Source organism: Cynocephalus volans, chromosome 17 (genome assembly GCF_027409185.1).
Source record: "Cynocephalus volans isolate mCynVol1 chromosome 17, mCynVol1.pri, whole genome shotgun sequence".
In the NCBI taxonomy this organism is placed as follows: Eukaryota; Metazoa; Chordata; class Mammalia; order Dermoptera; family Cynocephalidae; genus Cynocephalus; species Cynocephalus volans.
Window position 1 is genome coordinate 3,137,433 of NC_084476.1, and position 20,004 is coordinate 3,157,436.

Here is a 20,004-nt window from a genome sequence, read left to right on the forward strand (position 1 = left end):
CAGGATTCCAGAGAGCTTAAAAGAAAAACAGCTTTAGTGCAGCCACCTGCCAGCGCATCTCATTTTCAGGAACTGGCTTGCGCTTCTGTATAAATGCACTCGGGGCCATGAGCAAGTGGAATGCAACTGAGGATTGCCGTGTGGTGTTGGGGTCATTTTCTCAGAACCTAATCCAATTACTAGGGAGGAAGATACCTCCATAACAGCAAATCTTCATTTCTGATTTTTTGCATAATTTGAAAATACTCTCCCTTCTAGGAACAGAATCGTATGGGTATGAGGCTTAGGTTTGCCTGGTCAGTGATAAGAAGAGGGAACAGTGTGGTTTCCACCCCTTACTGTGCATCCTGCACCCCAGCAAATAAGATAAAATAAGACAGCAACCAAAAGCCTTCTCAGTAAGAGGAAGGCCACTACTGCTTATCTCAGCACTTAAAGATGCATGGAATTTTATGACTTGTTATTTGAAAGTAATACACACAAATTTATTTTAAAATTTAAGTTTGTAAAACACATTACGGGGGTGACTTTGACTCTGATCCCTTCTCTTTAGACATCCTGTGGGAAACAAATGCATTTATTTGCTCTTTTTCCTTTTCTCTCTCTGCTTCCCCTCACCTGTCTTATTCCATCACTTTGAATAACTGCAGCACATCTTTTGAGAACAGTTGTAAAGTTTGGTTTTATTCATCCTTCAAGGCCCCACCGAATACCACCTCCTCCAGGGAGGCTTCCCTGATGAGCTAAGCCAGAATGGCTGCATACTATTTGGAAACCACATCACCACTTTGTTGGCACAATGCCTGTAGGCCACATACCTGTCTCATCTACCTTGTTGGACAAGAAACACACGCAGGGAGGGAGACTGGGCCTTATCCACACCTGTAACCCCACACAAAGTCCAGGAAGGGCCCCTGCAGCCACAGGACTGGAGGAAGAAATGACCTATATGGAAGCTCCAGGAAGGACCCCTCCTCCCACTCGCCCCAGAGGGGATACAGTTCGGGGATATGATTCCTGACAGCAAAGTCCACAGCAGTGAGGACTAAAATGTGCCACGGAGAAGCTGCTGAGCTCATGCTGGCTGCAGTCGGAAGACCACACGCACAGCATGTTGCTCCCCAGAGAAAAAATGCTTTTAACAAGTTTTAAATTTTAAAGATTAGGCTTTAAATTTAAAAGATAAATTTTAAAGATGCCAAGCTACTCAGCTGCCTTAAAACAAAATAAATACCATCCTATGGCTCTGCTAACCCTGAACGTGCACTTTCCTTTCTGGACTATTACAAGGCGCAGGCACTGGTAAGCCTGTGACCGATAATGGTGTCTAGGGTCACAGTCACTGTCCCCAATCCTCCATCTGCAAGAAGATCACTGTCCACAGCGCCCTTCTCCAAGCACATGCATCCTCTTACCTGCAGGATGTGTGTCCAAGAAGCCAACCGGCATGCTCAAGGTCACAAAGCTACTCATTAGCACAATCCACCCCATGCCCTGCCCAATGTGGCAGCAGGTGCTAAGAAGTGGGGGAGGGACATCAGAACACACAACAGACACACCTGGCCTCAGGAGAATGGCTAATTGCTAAAATCTATTGAACATTTTCAATGTTCCAGACACTATGCTGAGCCTGTTATGTTATTTATCTTTGATCTTTACAAAACCCCGGGAGGCGAATAGTTTTGAGTCCCATTTTACACATATAGAGACCAAGGGTCAGAGAAGTTAAGGAACATGCCTACTGTCACAGAACCAGGGCAGCCAGTTCGAGGCTCAACTGATTCCAAAGACTCCACGCTTCAACGGAGAGCCATGCGCTTCCTCAGCGAGAACAGAGCCCGAGCCCCGCCCCGGTCCTGTGGTTCTCAGCCCCAGCTGCACTCCAGACCCCAGCAGAGCTTCCACAGCATCTTGACACCCAGACCTGACCCAGGGACTCCAGCCTATGAGTGATTATCACAGCCTCTGGGGTGGGGGCCCTGGGACTCCAGACTTTTACAGTCTCTGCAGCTGGGTTTTAACAAGAAGCCAGGCTGGAGAAACCCAGGACCAGTTGGAATATGCTCTAAGGCACACGACCTGCGGTTTCCGGAGCATCCTCCCCTGCTCCCGTCTCAGGATGGTGGTGCCCTGTCTGTGCCTCGCCCCGCCCACCCCACCTCCACGCATGCACACGCACTCACATTCACACGCACGCACATGCACATGCACAGGCGAGAGGAGAAAAGAGGAGGAGGAAAGAAAGGAAGCATCACGTAGACCAAGGCAGGAGAGGAGCCAGGGAAGGAACGGCCCGCCCGGCTTAAAAACACCGTGCAGAGAGCATTAGAGAGGGCAGCCCTCTCTCACGACCGATGGCTTGTGCCCTCTGAACACAGAAGGCCCGCTGTGGAGTGAAATAGGGCTTTACATCTGTAAGCAGTAATGCTGTGTGGCGTGTACAGACAGAAAGGGAAGCCCAAGGCCTGTACTCCCAGGGGCTCATAGAGGTTTCTGGAACCGATTTCCAACCCATGTGCCTTCCCACCAAGCGCCCCCCCGCAAGGGCTCCCAGGTCCTGCTCTGCAGGGCCGCCCTCCGCCCCCATGCCTGCAGCAGTCCCTCAGGCCTCTCCACGCTCTGCCCCGTCGTCTACAATCCTGAATAATTAAAGGCTCAGTTAGGCTCTGCTCTAGTTTGGTGTTAATAAATGTTTGTGGAATCTGTCAAATGCATTTCACTTTAATTCTTTTAAAATGATTTACTCAGATTGGTTAAAGATGACAGGAAAAAAAATCCACTCTACTTCGAGGGAGTAGGCTCTAAGCAGGCCCTGGGCGTCAGATGCTTCCTTCTTGCCCCTTCCAGACGGGCCCTGGAGCACAGGAACAGGCAGCAACTGGAGCCTTCGGAGCCTGGCAGAGCTGCGAGGACCCTCTGCAATCTCTAGCCCACCCTCTCCATTGACAGTTGAAGAAACTGAGTCCGAAAAAGGGGCCCTTTGCCCGCAGCTCTGCGAGGGTCTGTGGCTGAGCTGGCCTCGAACTGAAGAACTTTGACCCAGCTGGGGCCGTGCTGTCCTCCCACCCAGCTGCGTCCACCTTCCTCGGCACGGGCAGCAAGAGGAGCGTCTCTACTCACAGCTCAGGGCCTGTCCCCAAGTCACAGAGCCCCTGACTCCACACAGACCTCCTCTTATACTCCTAAACTAATGCCCATTTTAGAAAGTCCAAGGCCAATTTGCAGGAAAAGTCACATCTTTAATAGTGAGTGTATGTGTGTGTGCGTGTGTGTGTGCGGTGTGACCCCAGGGTGGGAGGGTCCCTGGCCTGTAAATACTACATATAAACACCCCCTTTCCCTGAGGAGGAAGATGAGCAGGAGAGAAAGGCCCACCCATTTCTCTTTCTTCCCTGAGTAACTCCCAGGCGACCCATGCACATTAATTAACCAGAAAATACAGAGTCCTGGAGGTGGGATGTGCCAGGAGCCTATGGGCTGTGCTGGTCAGGAGAAGGCATGGGGGAGGCACACGCAGCCAGGTGGGGAGCTGATCCATATGTGTCTGAGTGCCCCTCCCCTGCTAACTAGATGTTTGGCTTGGGACACATCAGTCCACCTATCAGGACCCAAATTTCCCCTTCTTGAAATAGAGTGAAAAATACCACCAGCCTCATATGTTCTTGTGAAGATTAAGAGAAACAATGGATTCAAAATGTGTCTGCACATTACACACTGCTGTCCCCGTACAGGTTACAAAGGTGACAACGTAGCTGCTTCTGCACAAGAATGGCATCCACGGGGGTTGGTCCAACCACTCAAAGGCACATAAAATCCAAATGCCCTGCACTCCTGAGTTCAAAGGAGCTCTCTCTGGTGGCTGCTCGGTGACAGCTCCGAGCCCACTGCACTACAGATCCTGAGCATCACTCAGAGAGATGGCAGTGTGGGACAGGAGCCCTATGTCCATCTTGCTATGCCCACAGACCAGGAGGCAGGCGTCTCCATCCACCCAGGCATCTGTCCATCCATCCATCCACCCATTCATTCATTCACAAATATTTTGAGTGGAGGTAAGACAGGAAAGAGCTGGGATGGACCAGGCAAGCTAGCCAAGCTTTGGTGCTGGTGTGAGCACATGCGCACACACACATGCACACACACACATGCGCGCACACACACACACACACACACACGCACACACACAACCTGCGTGGACAAGCTCACCTTCTCCAGCAGCTGCCTCAGCTGTTTCGTGCGGGCATCCCGTGAACACATGGTCTGCTGGGGGGCGACCACCGTGCAGATGCACCTGCCCTCGCTGTCCTGGGCAGAGCTGTACACCTGCCAGCTCTCCTCAGGGTTGGTGGGCAGCACCTGGAGAGGGGGCAGGGGAGACAAGGCAGGGGAAAGAGAGAACGTGAAACCGTAAGGTGGCGCATCAGAGGCAACAACCAGGGGAGACTGTCCACAGCCATCCTGGGGGAAGGGCACAAGGAGATGGCCCAAGGAGGGAAAGGGACCCCTGGGAACAGAGGCACAAGTCTCCCATTATGGTGCCCAGAGGGCTGGAAGAATGCCAAAGAGACACGACTCTTCATTTGTTTAAATTTAAGTTCCACCCAAAAGCTGTCTGGAGTTATGGCATCTGACCAAACTGATATGCTGGGTAGATGGGAGGGGTGACTAGAGGCCACTAGGCGGGAAAGTGAGTGGCCGGGTGACTCACAGCAGGCACGGAACTCAGAAATAAGATATCCTCCCTGCTAGGCCAGCAGGAGTGGCTGGTGCAGCCGAGCCTCGCTCCGCCACCACCTGACACTGGAGATGAAACACTGATGGTAATGGCCCCGGATCCAGCAGCCTATTAGCCCAGCGCTGCAACGGCCTGAGCTACGGCAACCTTCCTGCTGGCAGCCCAGAGAAGACTGGCCCGAGAAAACACCGGGCTTCCAACTCCATGCGGCTCCCACCCACCAGCCATTTGATGGATGTCACCAAATGGCTGGTGACATGTTTTGCAGGGGGGTCACCGCCAACCTCATTCCTGAAGTTTGCCCAAAGACCACCGAGAAACCAGAGCTACCCATGGTTTTCTCTCTCACTGTGCAGCCCAGCCCAGGTGGTCCTGACCACCTGGTACACAGGGCGGCACCAAGCCCAAACACTCCCTGAACGTGTACCCTGTGCCCTCCTGCTGGCCTGCAGCCTGCCACTGTCTCCAAGCAGTTCCCCTCTAGTGTCATCAGCCACCTCCCTGCTACCTTTAGCGTGGGGACGGGGAGGAGACGTTGGGCGGGGAGAACCTATAGTAGCAATATGTTTTAATTTCATTCATTTCCAACACCAGAAGCTCAAGACCCAGAGGCAGGAATAGTCATTAAGAAGAAAACACTGCAATTCTGGAAACAGCAAGTGAGGTGGCCATAATAAGGGTTTCAGGAGGGGGTCACACCACAGAGACCCTCTCCCAGAGCCCTGCGGCTTTGGCAGCAAAAAGGGAGCTGGAGAGACTTGTGTCCTTCGCCTCTCCTTTCAGCCTAGAGGGGAACTGGCCTGGCCCCTCGCTGTTCGGTGGTTCCAGCTCAGCCTCTGCTCAGCCACCAAGTCAGCCCTGCCCAGAAGCTGCCCTGACCACTGCTCCCCCTACCTCTAGGCTCCAGAAGGGAGGAGTTCAGAGGCAAGGAGGGAGGGACACAGAAGTCCAAGGCCAGGGGGCTCGCTGGAAGCTGGCGGTTCCTAGGGGCCCTCCCCAGCCCTTCTGCACCCTCCGCCCAGGGGACCCCGAAGGACTTTTGCATGGGGATGAGGAGAGGAGAGCTCCTGGGACTCTGGGAATGCAGGTGAGGGCAGGAGCTCCTGAGCCCACCTGGGCCTGGAACCCCACTCCAGGGCCGGGTGGAGTCCAGTCCGGCTTTTACAAAGCGCGGCGGGCTCAAAGTCCTGGCTGCACCCAGCCCAGACTGGGGTCTAGAAGTCTCCACCCCTTACTTGCTGAGTGACCTTGGACAAGTCCCCAAGTCTCCAGCCTCAGTTTCCTAGCCTTTTCGATGAGAGACTTATCAGTGAACGAGAACTCCAGGCCTCTGAGGCCCTGAGCAGGTTCCCCCAGCCCCGCGAGGGGACCAGGTGAAGAAAGTGTCGCCCCAGGCGTGCCCGGGTGCGGGTGGGGGCCGCGGCAGGAGCGGCTGAGGCTGGGAGTCGGGGAGCAGGGTCACCCCCGTAGCGCGGAGAAGCCGGCTCGAACCCCCTGCCCTTGCCCTGCACCCCGCCGCCTTCCGGGCGACTCGGTCCCCAGGGGCTGGGGACTGAGGACGGAGGAGGGGGTGAGGGGGCCGCGCGAAGGCGGGCGGCGGGCGCACTTACGCCGGTGCTGCGGTCGAGCGTCCCGCCGCTGGCCGCCGAGAGCTTGGTGGTGTTGAGGCCCACCAGCGAGGGCAGCGTCTGGGACATCCAGTTGGTGACCATGGCCATGGTGCTCAGCACAACCCCGATCTTGAGCAGCGGCACCGACATCGCGCCTCGAGTCGCCTGCTGCGCCCGCGCCGCGCTGGCGCCGGCTCCCGCGCCCCGGGCAGCCTTCAGGCGGCGGGCACCGCGGCGGCCAGGGGCGCCCGGCTGTGTCCCCGCGCCCCCTCCGCCCGCCGCCGCCCGCCCGCCGCCGCCGCCGCCGCCCCGCGCGCCCCGGCCATCGCCGCGCCGCCCCCGGGCGCCAGGGAAGGTGGTGGCCCGGTGGCCGCTGCCCGCCGCGCGCTGCTCGCCCCGCGCCCCGCCGCGTCTCCGCGCTCCGCCGCCAGCGAGGGCCGCCCGGCTCTGAGCGCGGCGCGGGCTGCGCGCGGGGGCCGCGGCCGGGAGGCGGGGACACGGCCGGGCGGCGGCCGACGCAATCCGCCCAGGAAATGGGTGGATTTTTCCTCTCGGCTCCGGCTCCCCGCCGCCCCCTGGCTGCTGGCAGCGAGGTCTGCAAACCCCGGTCCGCCCAGGAGTTGGGATCAGGGGTGACCCGGGAGGACAGACACGCCACCGCCCCCAAATCATGAAAAGTCTGGCGGCGGCGCGGCAGCCCTGGCAGGGCGCACGGTCGCTCCCTCCTGCCCCGCGCGCTCTCCCGCGCTCACGGCCCGGTCGCAGCGAGGCCCCGACACCCCTCTCAGGCACCCCACCCCCGCCCAGGGCCAGCTTTGGGAACAAGGGTTGACGATGAGGGACCGCTCCACCGCGGCTGCTGGGACCCTTCTTCGCGGATGGTTCGAAGGTCCCCGCCAGCCTGGGGCCGCCGCCGCCGCCTGAAACCCAGCCAGGAGGGGGAGCTCGTGGCTGGCTCCGGGGGAGGGTCTCCATCGCCAGCGCGGGGGTCGGGGGTGCGGGGTGGTTGGTGCAAAGTGAAAGGCTCCCCTGCCAGCCCCGCCTCCTCCCCTCCTCCCACCCCTGCAGCCGCGGTGTCCTAAGGCCTCGGAGGGAGGGCCAACTGGAACTCCTGGCCCCAGCCACCGAGGGTTTCTGGAGGCAGGTCTGAGCAGGAGGGGGCTAGCGCGCCCGGCTGTGCTTGCACAGGGGTGCAGGGGGCTCTGCACACAGGCAGAAGCTGTGCGTAGGTCTGGGGCTCAGACATGGGTGCCATGTGGGGGATGTAGGGGTGTGTGGTTGAGGGGCGTGGGTGGGTGGGGGCCTTCACTGGCTCCCCATGTCCCTGTCAAGGATGGGGCTGGAGTCCAGGTGCCCAGCACAGCGGGCAGGGCATGTTGGCACAGCTGCCACCTCCTCCCTGCCCTCCGCAGCATCAGCACCAGGACACGTGTAAGTCTCATCAGAAGCGCAGGCCTGACTGGGTCAAACACCTTAATAGGGCTTTTGCATTTGCAGAGGGCTTCTAATCGGAGATGAAAGCCGCTTCGTCCAGGCCTTCCCTTAAGCTTCCCCAGCCATTTGGGAGGAAAAGAATCCCCCAGATCACTCACTACACTCCTTTCTGCCTGGGTGAAAATTAATCTCCCTTCCTGGAAAGGGATTTGAAAGACGGATTCTGGAACTGAAGGAGCCAGCCTCCCTGGCATCCGCCAAAGAACACGCCTTTCTGGAGCTTTTCTCTTTGTGTGCTCAGGCCCCGTGTGTAGAGAGGACTTCAGCTGCAGCCAAGATGATCCTGGCCTGAGTGTGGGGTGTGAGACCTGCTGGCTGAAGGAGTCCCTCTGATGTGTTTTTCTGATTAGCAGCACGGGATCCCAGGCAGCGGATCTGGGTTGGATACCAGAAAATTCCAACTGTTGGGGGATGGCGCCATCTCCCAGTGCAAGCCAGTACTGCAGGCTCTGCTCACAGAACCAGCGGGGTCTAAACCACACCAAGTCACACCAGGCTGGCGTGTTGGAGTCAGCATTCATCAAGTGCCATGCATAGTTAACACAGATTCAGGGCCACAAGCCACATCTTTCCAAATCATGCACAGCCCCTTCCCACTGCAGAAGGACAAAGACCACTTATTTTATTGGAACAACTTCAAACCTAACCCGATCCAATCCACAAAACTCTCTGGTCATCCCAGAAGCCACAGATATTTATTTAACACCTACTAAGTGCAGGATGTGGGGTATAGCATGCTGTAAACCCCAGAACATAAGCATCACCAAGGCGATAATGCATTCCTGGGCACTAAAACTTCTCTGCAACCTAACCAGTAGATGCTTTTGCTGGAAGTGGGGCATCTCAGAATGTTCACGCCACGTACAGACTCTGGAATCGTCTGGGTTCAGGTGCTGGCTCTGCCATCAACTGGCTGTTTGACCTTGGCCCAGTTAATTAACTTATCTGTGCCTCAGTTTCCCCATCTGTAAAATAGGTATAATAGCAGTAACTTTGCTTTTTTATAATAGCAGTAACTGGAGTTCTATGAGCACAAAATGAGCTGGTACAGGAACAAGCTTGGCACCTAATAAAGGTGATAATCATTGTCATTATACTTTACAGAGACAAAACAGGCTCAAAGAGGACCTCAGCTGAGCAGCCTGTGCTTAAGGGGTGTCAGAACTGAGATACAAAATAAGGTTTGATGACCCCAGAACCTCTGCCACCTCTCTTTAGAGATGCTATTGGCTAAAGACCATCGACAAGAGATGTACAAACATGGAGGAGGTATTGTTGGATATGAAAATAACCCCCAATAACCAGAGCTACATTCTAGGAAGCTTCAATCCCAGATGGACAGATAGAAAAAATAAGAATTTAACAAACAAACAAAAAATCAGTCCTGTCCTGATTTTGAAGAACTTCTGATTTGCTTTTATGTTAGTAATGTCCCATAAGGATTTACAATTGGTACTCTAAATTTGAAGAGAGCCAACTTGGCTGGGCTACTGAACAGAGGAAAGGAAATCCAGGTGGTTTGCAATGAAGAAGTCAAGTGCTCCTCCACAGAACTGCTGGAGGCAGGAAGACCCGGGAATTGATGAGTTGTCTTCAGTCCCACTGGCCCAGGGACTCTTTCCCACCTTCTTAGGGACAGGCAATTAGGGCACTGCCTAGAGATTTGAAACCCATTATCATATCTCTCCGAGCTCACTGTCATGTTGGGAGCCAGAGGGTGTATGGCTCCCCTAAGGCATGGCTGACAAGTACTCTTTTAAAAATGCCGTTTTGGGTTACTCACATTGAACTTGCCAATTATAAACTGGGCCTTGAAATTCCGAAGATCCCTAGGAACTAAGCTGATCCCAGGAGACTAAAGGATTTGAGAGTGATGGAAGGAAAAACTGACCCCCACCATCCCTGACACCTTTAAATCCTAGTCATCATCTCTTCCCTGTTTGCCCATGTTTATAAAGAACTGAATAGACGTGTAGCTCTCACCCACCCTGTGTGGGATGTGTGAATAGCACAGGGGTGTGCAGTGAATATGGCACTAGACTTCCACCTGGGAGCCTGCACCTACACTGCTCTAACCTGCACCCCAGCTTCTCCACCCTGCACCTGAGCTGCTCCAAACTGCACCCCAGCTTCTCCAATCTGCACCCCAGCTTCTCCAACCTGCACCTGAGCTGCTCCAACCTGCATCCCAGTTGCTCCAACCTGCACCCCAGGTGTTCCAACCTGCACCCCAGCTGCTCCAGCCTGCATCCCAGCTGCTCCAGCCTGCATCCCAGCTGCTCTAACCTGCACCTGAGCGGCTCCAACCTGCACCTCAGCTGTTCCAAGTTGCACCTGAGGGGCTCCAACCTGCATCTCAGCTGCTCTAACTTGCACCCGAACTCCTCCAACCTGCACCTGAGCTGTTCCAACCTGCATACCAGCTGCTCTAACCTGCACCTGAACTGCTTCAACCTGCACTCGAGCTGCTCCAACCTATACCTGTGGTATTCCAACCCACACCTATGCTGTTGTAACCTACACCTGTGCTGTTGTTTGTAATTCACACCTGTGCTGCTCTAACCTGCTCCTGAGCTGCTCTAACTTATAGCTGTGCTATTACATCCCACAGCTGTGCTGCTCTAACCTTTACCTGTGCTGCTGTAATCTGCATCTGTGGAGCTCTAACCTGCAGCTGTATTGCTCCAACCTGCACCCCAACTGCTCTAACGTGCAGCTGAGCTGTTCTAGCATGCTGGGAGGTTGGAGTTAAGTCACTCCAACTCTTCTAATGTGAAACCGAAGTCCTGTCCAGTTTCCGAGATCTATGATTCAGGGGAATGACAAATGCTTTCAATGCTTTTGAAAGGACCATCAGAGCAGCCTCAAGTGAGTGTGATTAGATGTAGAAGGCCACACAGCATTTCCGAAAGCAAACTATGGATTGCTGAAGAATAAAAGAATTTGGATTAAAGGATCCATGGCGTCAGTCAACACCAAGTGTTCCTAGAGAGGAATTTAAATTTCACTTTCCACTTGACTTCCCTTGAAGCAAGGGCTCGCTTACATCTGCAACTCTGAATAATCATAATAATATGACCGAGCAGGCACTGGGCCCCAGACAGCACTGGGGATTTGCAATGCATGACATCACTTAATCCTCATAGAAGCACAGGGGGCAGTGCTATTGTTGACTCCACTGTACAGGTGAAGAGCCTCAGGCTTGGACAGATGACAAGACCTGTCCAAGTTCATGTGGTGAGACTGCCTATTTCCTGGCCAAGCCCATAACCATGGTAGCATCCCTGCTCTCAGCCATCGCAGCCACCATCAAATCTCATGTGTCCCAGAAGTGGCATGATCTGCAAGGCCACAGAAGCCCTGCACTATTCCACATGGAGGCCTGCCAGAAGACATTCCTGTCAGAGCATTCCAAGGCCCTTGCCCACTAAGCCCGTGTGAAGGACCTGGGGTGGCTCTCCCTCTACAATTCCTGTCACAGGCCTGCGGTGCTGGGTCACCTGTCACGATGAGTTAGAGCGGCCAGGTCTCTGTCCTCATGTCAGCCCCTTTGTAGGTCTTGGCCTTGGTGGACTCTGCACACCTCCATCAACACACATAGAAACAAGAATACCAACCCGCACGGCCCTGGACAGCGCAGCTCTGAAAACAGGGGCTAACACTGGGCCACTGTGAAAGGACGCTCTCGCCTAAAGTTCCGTAGTGCTTGCAAGGGACAAACGCATGTGAGGTGTAAGAGAGGCAGCAGTGAAGGCCCATGACAGCTGGGTGGTGAGCTGGGAGGACACGTCGACTGTGGCTGCCTCACAGTAATGTGGAGGTCCACAGGGTGAGACTCGCTCAGGTCCCAGAGCCAGGAGCGGACGCTCTGCCAGAAGCAGGTCTCCGGGCCACTCCCCGATGCTCCTTGGCAAAGGGACACCCCAAGGGACAAAGTGTGAATGCCCTTTTTCTGTTTAAAATATGCATATTGTCCTCAAGCTGTTTGCAAATTGTTTGAGAGGAGAGAGGGGAGAGAAAAAATGTGGGGGACTGGGAGAGAGAGAGAGAGAGAGAGAAAGAAAGAGAAGAGAGGATGGCAGAAAGAGATGGAAGGAGAGACAGAGACAGAGAGAGACAGACAGACAGACAGCCGCACACAGAGCTACATCTGTTCCTTCTTGCCTTTCTGTCCATGTTTTCTGCTGGAGAAGGAATATTTTTGGGTCAAGGAAAGGGCCTGGCCTGGAGCAGGGCAGCTGTGGGGGAGCCCCAGGTCACCTGAACACTCCCAGCAGCTACAGAAGACCACCATGTCCAGTCCAAGCCAAGTGTCCCCTTCGGTCCACCTCCTCCATGGCCTCTGGGTTTACAAGCAGGCAGACAGGGACACAGCACCTCACTCTCTTTCCGAAAGAGGGTTTTCATCCCGGCCTTTGCAGCACCTCCCATGGGCCGAGGGCATGCCCACTGACGTTGGGCTTGACTGTGGGACCTGCCACATTGGCCAGTGAAAGGAGAGGGGACGGGGCCGCGGCTGAGCCACGTCTCGGCCATGCCCTCACTCTCTGCCTCCAGCATGAGTTAGTGTGTCCAGAGAGGGGTTCTCCTCCCGCGGACAGAACTGCACCAACCTGCCGGGGGCAGCCCATACCACGCACGAGAAAGAGAAACTCATCGCGGCTGTGGTCAGCGCTGCCTTTGGGGTTTGTTGGCACAGCTAGCAAGAGCTGGCGAGTCCAGGGTCCTCAGCGTCCTCTGAGGTCTTGTCCTCTCTCCGTCCACTCGGTTTCAAGCTATTCCAACCCCCCCATGACCAGAGTCCCTTCCTCCCAGGTAAAGCACTCGGCTGACCTCCAGCTGTCACTGGGAGACTGTTTTTTCCAATGAGGCATGATCCGCCCCGTCTCCAGCTGTCAGTCGCCCCAGGTTCTCCTTCCATCTAGAGAGCTGACTGTCCCCAGCTCCTCCCCACGCTGGACCCCCATATGCACCCCCCAGTCCCTCTCCAGCAAGTCCCACGCTGCCCTCGCCAGTGTTCCCGCAGACTGGCCGCAGCCAGACCGTGGGAGGTCACAGCTCTGTGCTCTCTTAGTTGTCCGACAGAAATGGGTCCAACTAGGGCTGACACTTTGAAGAACATCTAGGTAACTCAGCAGACACATCACCCTCAGGGCTGAACTCGTGGTTTTCGGGGACCCCACAAACATGGTTTCCTCCTTTCCAGGTGAGAGAACTCACCGTAACTAATTGAGAAGGACAGTGTGGTTTCCGTGGAATAAGTAATTGATCCAGACATGAATTAAAAGGTGGCGTCATTATAAGAACATCCTAGAGTCACCCCCAGGCTCCAGCAGGGGATGGAGACACAGCCTCGGACGCACATTCGCTGAGAGCCGAGGACTTCAGTGCTGGAGACTGAGTTCGTTGCACCCAGAGGACACACGGCTTCTACCCTTGCTGGCCGCCGGAGCACACGCCCTCTGCTGACCAGGCCCCCTTCCTGTGGAGCCTAGACTTAGCCTCAGAAACTTTCTTAGCCTCTACCAAAGACGGGTGCTGTCCCTGGAGAAGTCTCCTGTTTTACAGTCACTTGCATTGTTTGTGGGACCCCGGCTCAGCCAGTGCCCTGCCCCTGTTACCACTCTCAGCACATTCAGCTGGTTCCATCGTGAAGACAAGATTCCAAGGCTGGGCGCCCAGTAGTGGGAGCATGGGTGTGTGCGTGTGTCGGGTGGAGGCAGGGGCCCAGGGAGTCATGTTCTGAAAGTAGAATCGTTGACAAATGGCTGCCCCCCCTCGCCCCCCGCCCATTCGCTATGCTGTCTAAATACAGCCCACGCCCTGGGGGTGCACTGGGTAAAGTTATTTCTAAAACCCTGTGTCCTTGATCCTCACGCCCACAGCATCACCTGAAGCAAGTGGGAGTTAGTTTCTTAGAACCGCTCCTGAGAGCCATTTTGCATACCAGGGAGATCTCTGCTGCAGGGTTTAACACCTCGAAGGCAACTTGTATGCAAAAACTACTGGATGGAATTGCTTTGGTGACAATCTCCAGGGTCAGCACTGTTAATCTGCTAATCTGCAAGTGGACAATGGCTGGGGATGGGGCATCTTCCCAGTCTCCACTCTTTGTAGCCACTTACTCTTTTGTCAGATTCTAAATGTCCTTTAACTATGCATAAGGAATGTACAAGCCAGAGCCCTGTCATCTTTGTGGAACAAGCAGGTAGGTTAGCCCATGTCTTATCAGCACTGTTTGAGACCAAAGAAGCCACTGCCACCAGCTGTAACCTGGACAGTGGTTATGAGATTTCCCTGGAACAGCAGAAGGGGATGGTGTGAGCAAAAACCTGCCCCAGACAAGCCACAGACGAGGACGTGTCACATATGCACAGCGGCACATTCCCCTCACTGCGGCCGCACTGTCTCCCTGGGATTGTGTGAATAGGACACATGATGTCACTGGCACCGCGGTTGTGCAGGCAGTTTGGAGATCTAGCAAGAGGCTGCATTTGCGTAGTCGGTCTGTGTCCTATTTCTTACCTCTTGGATCTCAAGTCATCAAGCAACTGCTGGGACATTTGAGGAGGGGCAGGGATCCCCATGTAACCCCTCAGGTGAGGAACCTAAGCAGGCGATGTCAGGGGCCCTCTATCTCCAAGGGGGTAAGGGACGTGGGGAAGTCACCGAGCCTCAGTGGTAGGAAGGAAACTACAACACACTTGCCCGCTCTGCTTTGCCCACTTTGGAAGTCAGTTTTCCACGTCAGCAGTGGGCAGCGTATTTGGCCACATGGTCAGAGAAACCAGCTCACTGGCTCTCCTGTGTGCCTCTGTAGAGGTCAGGAGGACCCAGTGTGACAGCACCAGGCACCTCCTTTTTTACTGGTGCTCAGTGATATTCAGTTGTTTTCTCTACTTTGTCTTTTTCTCTGTCTTAACAAGTATCTGAATGCAGGTGTCTCAGGTGTCAGGCAGACCTGGGACTGCCTCTAGAGTCGTCACTCGCTGGGGCACTAGGCAGGTGACTTAACCTAGGATTGCTGGGACTATTAGGATTAAGCTTTTGGCATATAGAGTCTGACACATGGTAACAGTGAAAAAAATTAACCCTCATTATGGATTATATCTCTAGTGCCTTACACTCCCGGTGGGTTTTTTGTATGTGTAAATCTGAAAAAATAAAGAGAGGTGTGTTCATGTTCTGTTTTCCCCTCCCTGTACCTCAGTCCCACCTGCAATGCCCATCAGGCAGCAGCGACAGCTGGAGGTGGCCCTGCCTGCGGTCATGGCCTCATGAACAGAATCCACAGCGCATCTTTCAGAGCTGAAAGTCGGCTCCTCTTCCCGGCAGCCAGGCTCACGCTTGCCATGTATCTCATTCGGTTTATCTAGTAATTAGTTTTGTATTACTTTACAAGGTGATGTTAATACTGATTACAGGGCCTGATAATTTTAGTAATAAATACAACCCAAGGCAGAAAATTACCTTGCTTTTGATTGGGGAAACTTGAAGTCAGTGGAATGAGAAGGAAATTGCTCTGGGCATGAAGCAGCTGCCCCATGTGGAGTATTTATAGCTCAGTGCCCCCCGGTGTCTGGGAGCCCCCTACCCAGGGAGGCGGGCTCAGGAAATAGGAGTGCTCCTCTCCCACGCACCAGCATCTGTGTGTCCAGAGGCATGGCCAGCCCCCGAGGCAGTGGCCAACTTCAGTGCAAGCTGAATAAATCCCATGCCTTTTGAAATAAGTGGTTTAGAAAAAGACCCCACTTTTACCTGACCTCTGCCCCCGTCACCCCATTCTATAGATGCTCTGTCCCTCAGCATGTCCAAGGCAGATGCAGGCCAGAAACTGGGGATGGGGGTGCCGGGCAGATGGACAGGATGGCGGTGGGACCTCATTCCATGTGCTCAGGGGCGTGGGTTGAGGACAAGCTAAATGAGAGGATGAGAGGACAGACGGGGAGTGATGGGCCTCGCTGCGATTCTGGGAGCCAAGTCACCTCCTCTTGCCTCTCCCACCTGCCTTGTCCACACATGGCACCAACCCACGCCTCCCAAGTGGAGTCCAGGGCGTGTGCACATCTCCACACAGGCACCTAGACCAGCAAACAACTCACCAAACTCCAGGACCAAGCATACAGTAGCCATTCAGTAAAGCCTGCAGGCGAACAGCAACCACAATACAGTTGGCACTCGAGGATGCTTTACATCCACTTACAGCCAGCAGGGGCCTCCGGGACCCATGTCCTTAAGACAGGGCGTGCCTGGCCTGGGGTGTGCGTGGCCAATGAGAAGAGCTCCACTTCAGTCTGAAAATAAATCAAACACCCTCCACATGCATTGACTGAGCACTGGATACAAGAGTCATGGCTTCGGCAGCCTCCGTCTGCAGTGCCCCTTTCTGCCTCTTCTTTCCCCATTGTCCTGCCCTGGGCTCACGAGTCACCTCCCCAGCTCCACTGTCACCGCTTCCACAGAGCTCTCTCCAGCTCCCGAGACAGAACTCACGCCTCCACTCAGATCCCGGAGCACTTGGTGCCATGTAGACAAATGACTACGGCAGAGCCTGGGACCAGCCCTCGATGCCAGATGACAAGGTTTGGACTCACTCAGCTTTGTAAACCCAGATTTGATGGAGTTATAGCCAACCAGCTGGTATCCAAGAAAGTCTCGTTAAAGGAGAGGATGAGTGAGAGAAGGAAAGAGTAGCATCGGGGTTTGTCGCAGGGAGGTATCCTGGAGGGTCATCCGGTTTAATCCCCCTTGCTTTAAAAAAGTGAAAATTCAGGCTCAGAGAGATTAAGAGCCATTCTCAAGGTTACCCAGCCAGTGCCTGGTGGGAATTGGGTAAGAGTAAGGACACCTGGGTTCAAGGTCGTTGCCACAGAGCTTCCCAGCCCCTTTCACACCATCATATACAGGGGACACACTTCCATCTGAATGGAAGGCTGAAGTAGGCTGGGGGTGAGCCTGGAGCTCGGGGAGTCCCAGCCCTGTCCCACCTCCCCCAGGACCGAGAGATCTTCTTCTGCACTCCTGCTGAGAAGCCCGTCAGGATGCCACTTTATCCTACTGCTAGAGGAGCACGAGATGCCCGCCTTATATTGAAAATCACAGAAGACCATGTGAAAGTCTTTCTGTCTGAGGACAAAGTTCATCTGTGTCCACAGCCTTATGCGTCTTAGGCCATCAGTCAATAGTTGGCGTTTGATTGAATGAGCTGTTGGAAGAACAGATGGCCCAGCCATGTGCTCTGCTCCCCTGCCTGTCTGCCCGGATCCTTCCAGCTGTGTTTATGAAGTGCAGGTAAAATCCATACATTTCTGACTTGTTCCCACTTGGACGGATGTGAATCTGTAAACACAGTGGCCCGGGAATCTTGTGTTCACATCCCTTGAAAGGATCTAAAAGCAAGGGTGTGGTTGTGGGGAGCAATTTACCTAGAGTGGGAGTGGGAGACAGATACCAGGCAGCCCAATCACCCTTTCCTGAAGCCCAAAGGTGTTTCGCTCATTCACAAAGGTCAGTAGCATTGCTCGAGGCACCCGAATCTTGGGATCAAGAAAGCAAGATTTCTGGATATGGATGTCCTCAAGCATCTCTCAGATTCAAAGCACCCCAGCCCAGCCCACACCCACACCCAGTCCCAGATTCTACCTTAGAGGTCACTGCTAAAGGTGAGTCACCTGGGCCAACCCTGATGGGGCACACCCAGGCAGGACCAGGGAAGCCAGGATCTCAGGAGCTGGCCACCAAGCCAGCCACTCTCTGACTCCTTCATAGACTCAAAATGGTTGGAGTGATTTTAGCTAGTGAGGCTTTGTTCTAAAATCCGATCACAATTAAGGATGATAGGCCTCCAATGCATGATTCCAAATGCGTGACTTCAGAGGCCGGCCCAGGGAGGGTAAGGCCATAGCACCATAGCACGAGGGTGGGAGGTGCCTCCTGGCTAAGCGGAGGGACACATTCCCCTGAGAGATCCAGAGGCTCAGCCTCAGAGACCGGAGCCTCCCAGGCAGACAAGACAAAGAAAACAACATCCCTCCCCTTCCTGACCCAGGGGAGGCTGCGGGCCTGGGGAGCTGACCAGGGTTCTGAAGGCAGCCCGCTGGCCTCTGGTTCCATGGCCAGCACCATTAGTGTGGATGGGCAAACACTCTCACCAAGACAAAGCTGCTAATTGAAGTCGAACCAAAAGTTTCTCCCCAGAGCAGGGGCTCTTTAAAAAGACAGGAACAGGAGAACTTATAGTCTGGGAATGGAGGCTCAGGGGTGCCTGGAAGTAAGAAAGCCATTAAGGCCCGGAGGGCCCTTGAGGTAGCCACTTCCAGAGACACCTGGCACCAGCCATCTCTTTGCCAAGATGTCTCAGTAAGGCACAGGCATAGACCTGCAGGGCAGCTTGCTGCTAATCGGAACCTGCTTGGCTCTTTTCTGCACGTGTGCTCGTGTGTGTGTGTGCACACACGTGCATTCATGTATCTGTCCTTCCACAGTGCACAGCTGCACCCACCCCACCCCACCCCGCCAGGCCTTTCCCAGACCCAAGAAAACTTCTCTCCTGGAGGCCATGCAGAACCTCTCTGCTGGACTGGCTGAGGTCTGGGCCACCCCAGGGCAGGGAACTCTGAGGGTAAATGAGATGACAAAACCCCACTGTTGGGTCGGGGTTGGACTGCACTCCCTGGGCTCAGCCTGCAAAGGCTTCCAGGCAAAACAAGGGAAGCTCGTTCCAGAGTCTTCTCTCTTGTGGTCTTCCTTTCACTCTCTCACCCTCCCTTCTTGCCTTTGTTTCCTCTTTTATTCTGAGAAGGGGGGGTGCAGGGAGGAAGGGAGAGAGGGCCAGGGCAGCTGCAGTGGGGCCAGGGTGCTGGCTGCCCATCTGCTTCCTAGACTTGCAACTCTAAAGGGCCAGAGTCTCTCAGCTCAGACTGTGGCACAGTGGCACCATCAAAAGGGCATTTTAATGTCACTCCCAAGCAGCCGGGCTCCTGAAGCTGGCAGGCTCTTCCCAGCACCCCGGTGCCAAAGCCACCCTCCCAGCTCAGCGCTCACAGACAGTCCTTCTCCTCCCAGACCTGCCAGCTCCGAGATGCATTTTTAAAATGGAGAATACCAACCAGAGACACACTCTCTGTGGATACATTGTTCCAGGGATGACAAGCCCGCTTGAAATGCCCAGCGGTCCCCGCACAGCACACCATGGCTTGTCACTCACACCTCATGCCGCGCATGTGGCCAGGGCCCCCCAAGTCCTCCACATTAAGCCAACAATGCCCCCAGCCCACACTCGCTGCCCGCACTTCCAGGTGTCACTGCACAATCCCCCCATCTGTGTAGGGTGCCCCCAAGGGCAGCGGTATGCCCAGAGGGAGGGACGGGCCACCCGCTGGAGGGGTGCGTGTTGGGGGCTGGAGTTAGGTCCCTCTATCTCTGAAGATGCCTGGCGGGGCTTGGCTAATCCCGCTAGCTCTCCCCGCCGATGACAATAGCCGCCAAAGGACCCCTCATGCCGCCCTTTGAACTTCTCAGCAGGGAGCGGGGTGCGGGGGAGACAGGGGGGCAGCCGTGCAGCCCCCGTGGGCCAGGGCTGGGGGACACCGGTGTCGGTCGGGGCAGCCTGCACCCCTCCCTCTGTCCAGGTCTGACCAGGCACCTGGTCCCCTCCCCACCCCCGGGGCCGGGGGCGCGGGGGGCGCGGGGCGCGGAGCCGCTGCCGACTTGGCGGGCCCCCCGGGGCCGCCCACCCCCCACCCCGGCAGGAGGAAAATGGCGTTGGACGCCGCACGTACTTGAGTGAGTTCGGTGCCCATGAGGACGAGGACGAGGAGGCTGAGGAGCTTCCGGGCCGGGTGCATGTCTCGCGGCCACCTCCAACCACCCGGCACGCAGGGCCCTGTGCTGGCCGGCCGGCGGCTGCGTGGGGCGGGCTCGGGCTCGGGCTCCGGCCCGGCGGTGGGCGGCGGACGGCGGGCGGCGGCGCCTGGCTTCAGGCTTCGGCACCCGGAGCCGGCGGCGCGCGGGCGGAGCTGCGCTGCGCGGGGCCCCGGCTCTGCATATTTATCGCGTCCCGGCTCGGGCGCTGCCTCCCGGGCGGGGCGGGGCGGGGCGGGGCGGGGGGCGCCGCGCTCTCCCCGGCCTCGGGCGTCTCCACGCGCGCCCGGCGGGGGCGGGCAG

At 55.7% G+C, this 20,004-nt stretch overlaps 1 protein-coding gene across 2 annotated transcripts in view; it reads right to left on the minus strand.

The window, feature by feature from the left end:
* Window positions 1–19,787, minus strand: part of OLFM1 (olfactomedin 1) — a 42,932-nt gene extending 23,145 nt beyond the window's left edge. The window contains exons 1-2 of one of the 2 annotated variants that reach the window (XM_063082141.1): window positions 19,620–19,787; window positions 4,207–4,356 (exon numbers count right to left, since the gene is read on the minus strand). In XM_063082141.1, coding sequence (XP_062938211.1) covers window positions 4,207–4,356; window positions 19,620–19,685 — 216 coding nt within the window. In that variant the 5' untranslated portion in view covers window positions 19,686–19,787. Of the gene's footprint in view, window positions 1–4,206; window positions 4,357–6,345; window positions 6,585–19,619 lie in introns of those variants that run through there. The other variant, XM_063082140.1, reaches the window with a different exon arrangement.
* Window positions 19,788–20,004: the final 217 nt, after the last annotated feature.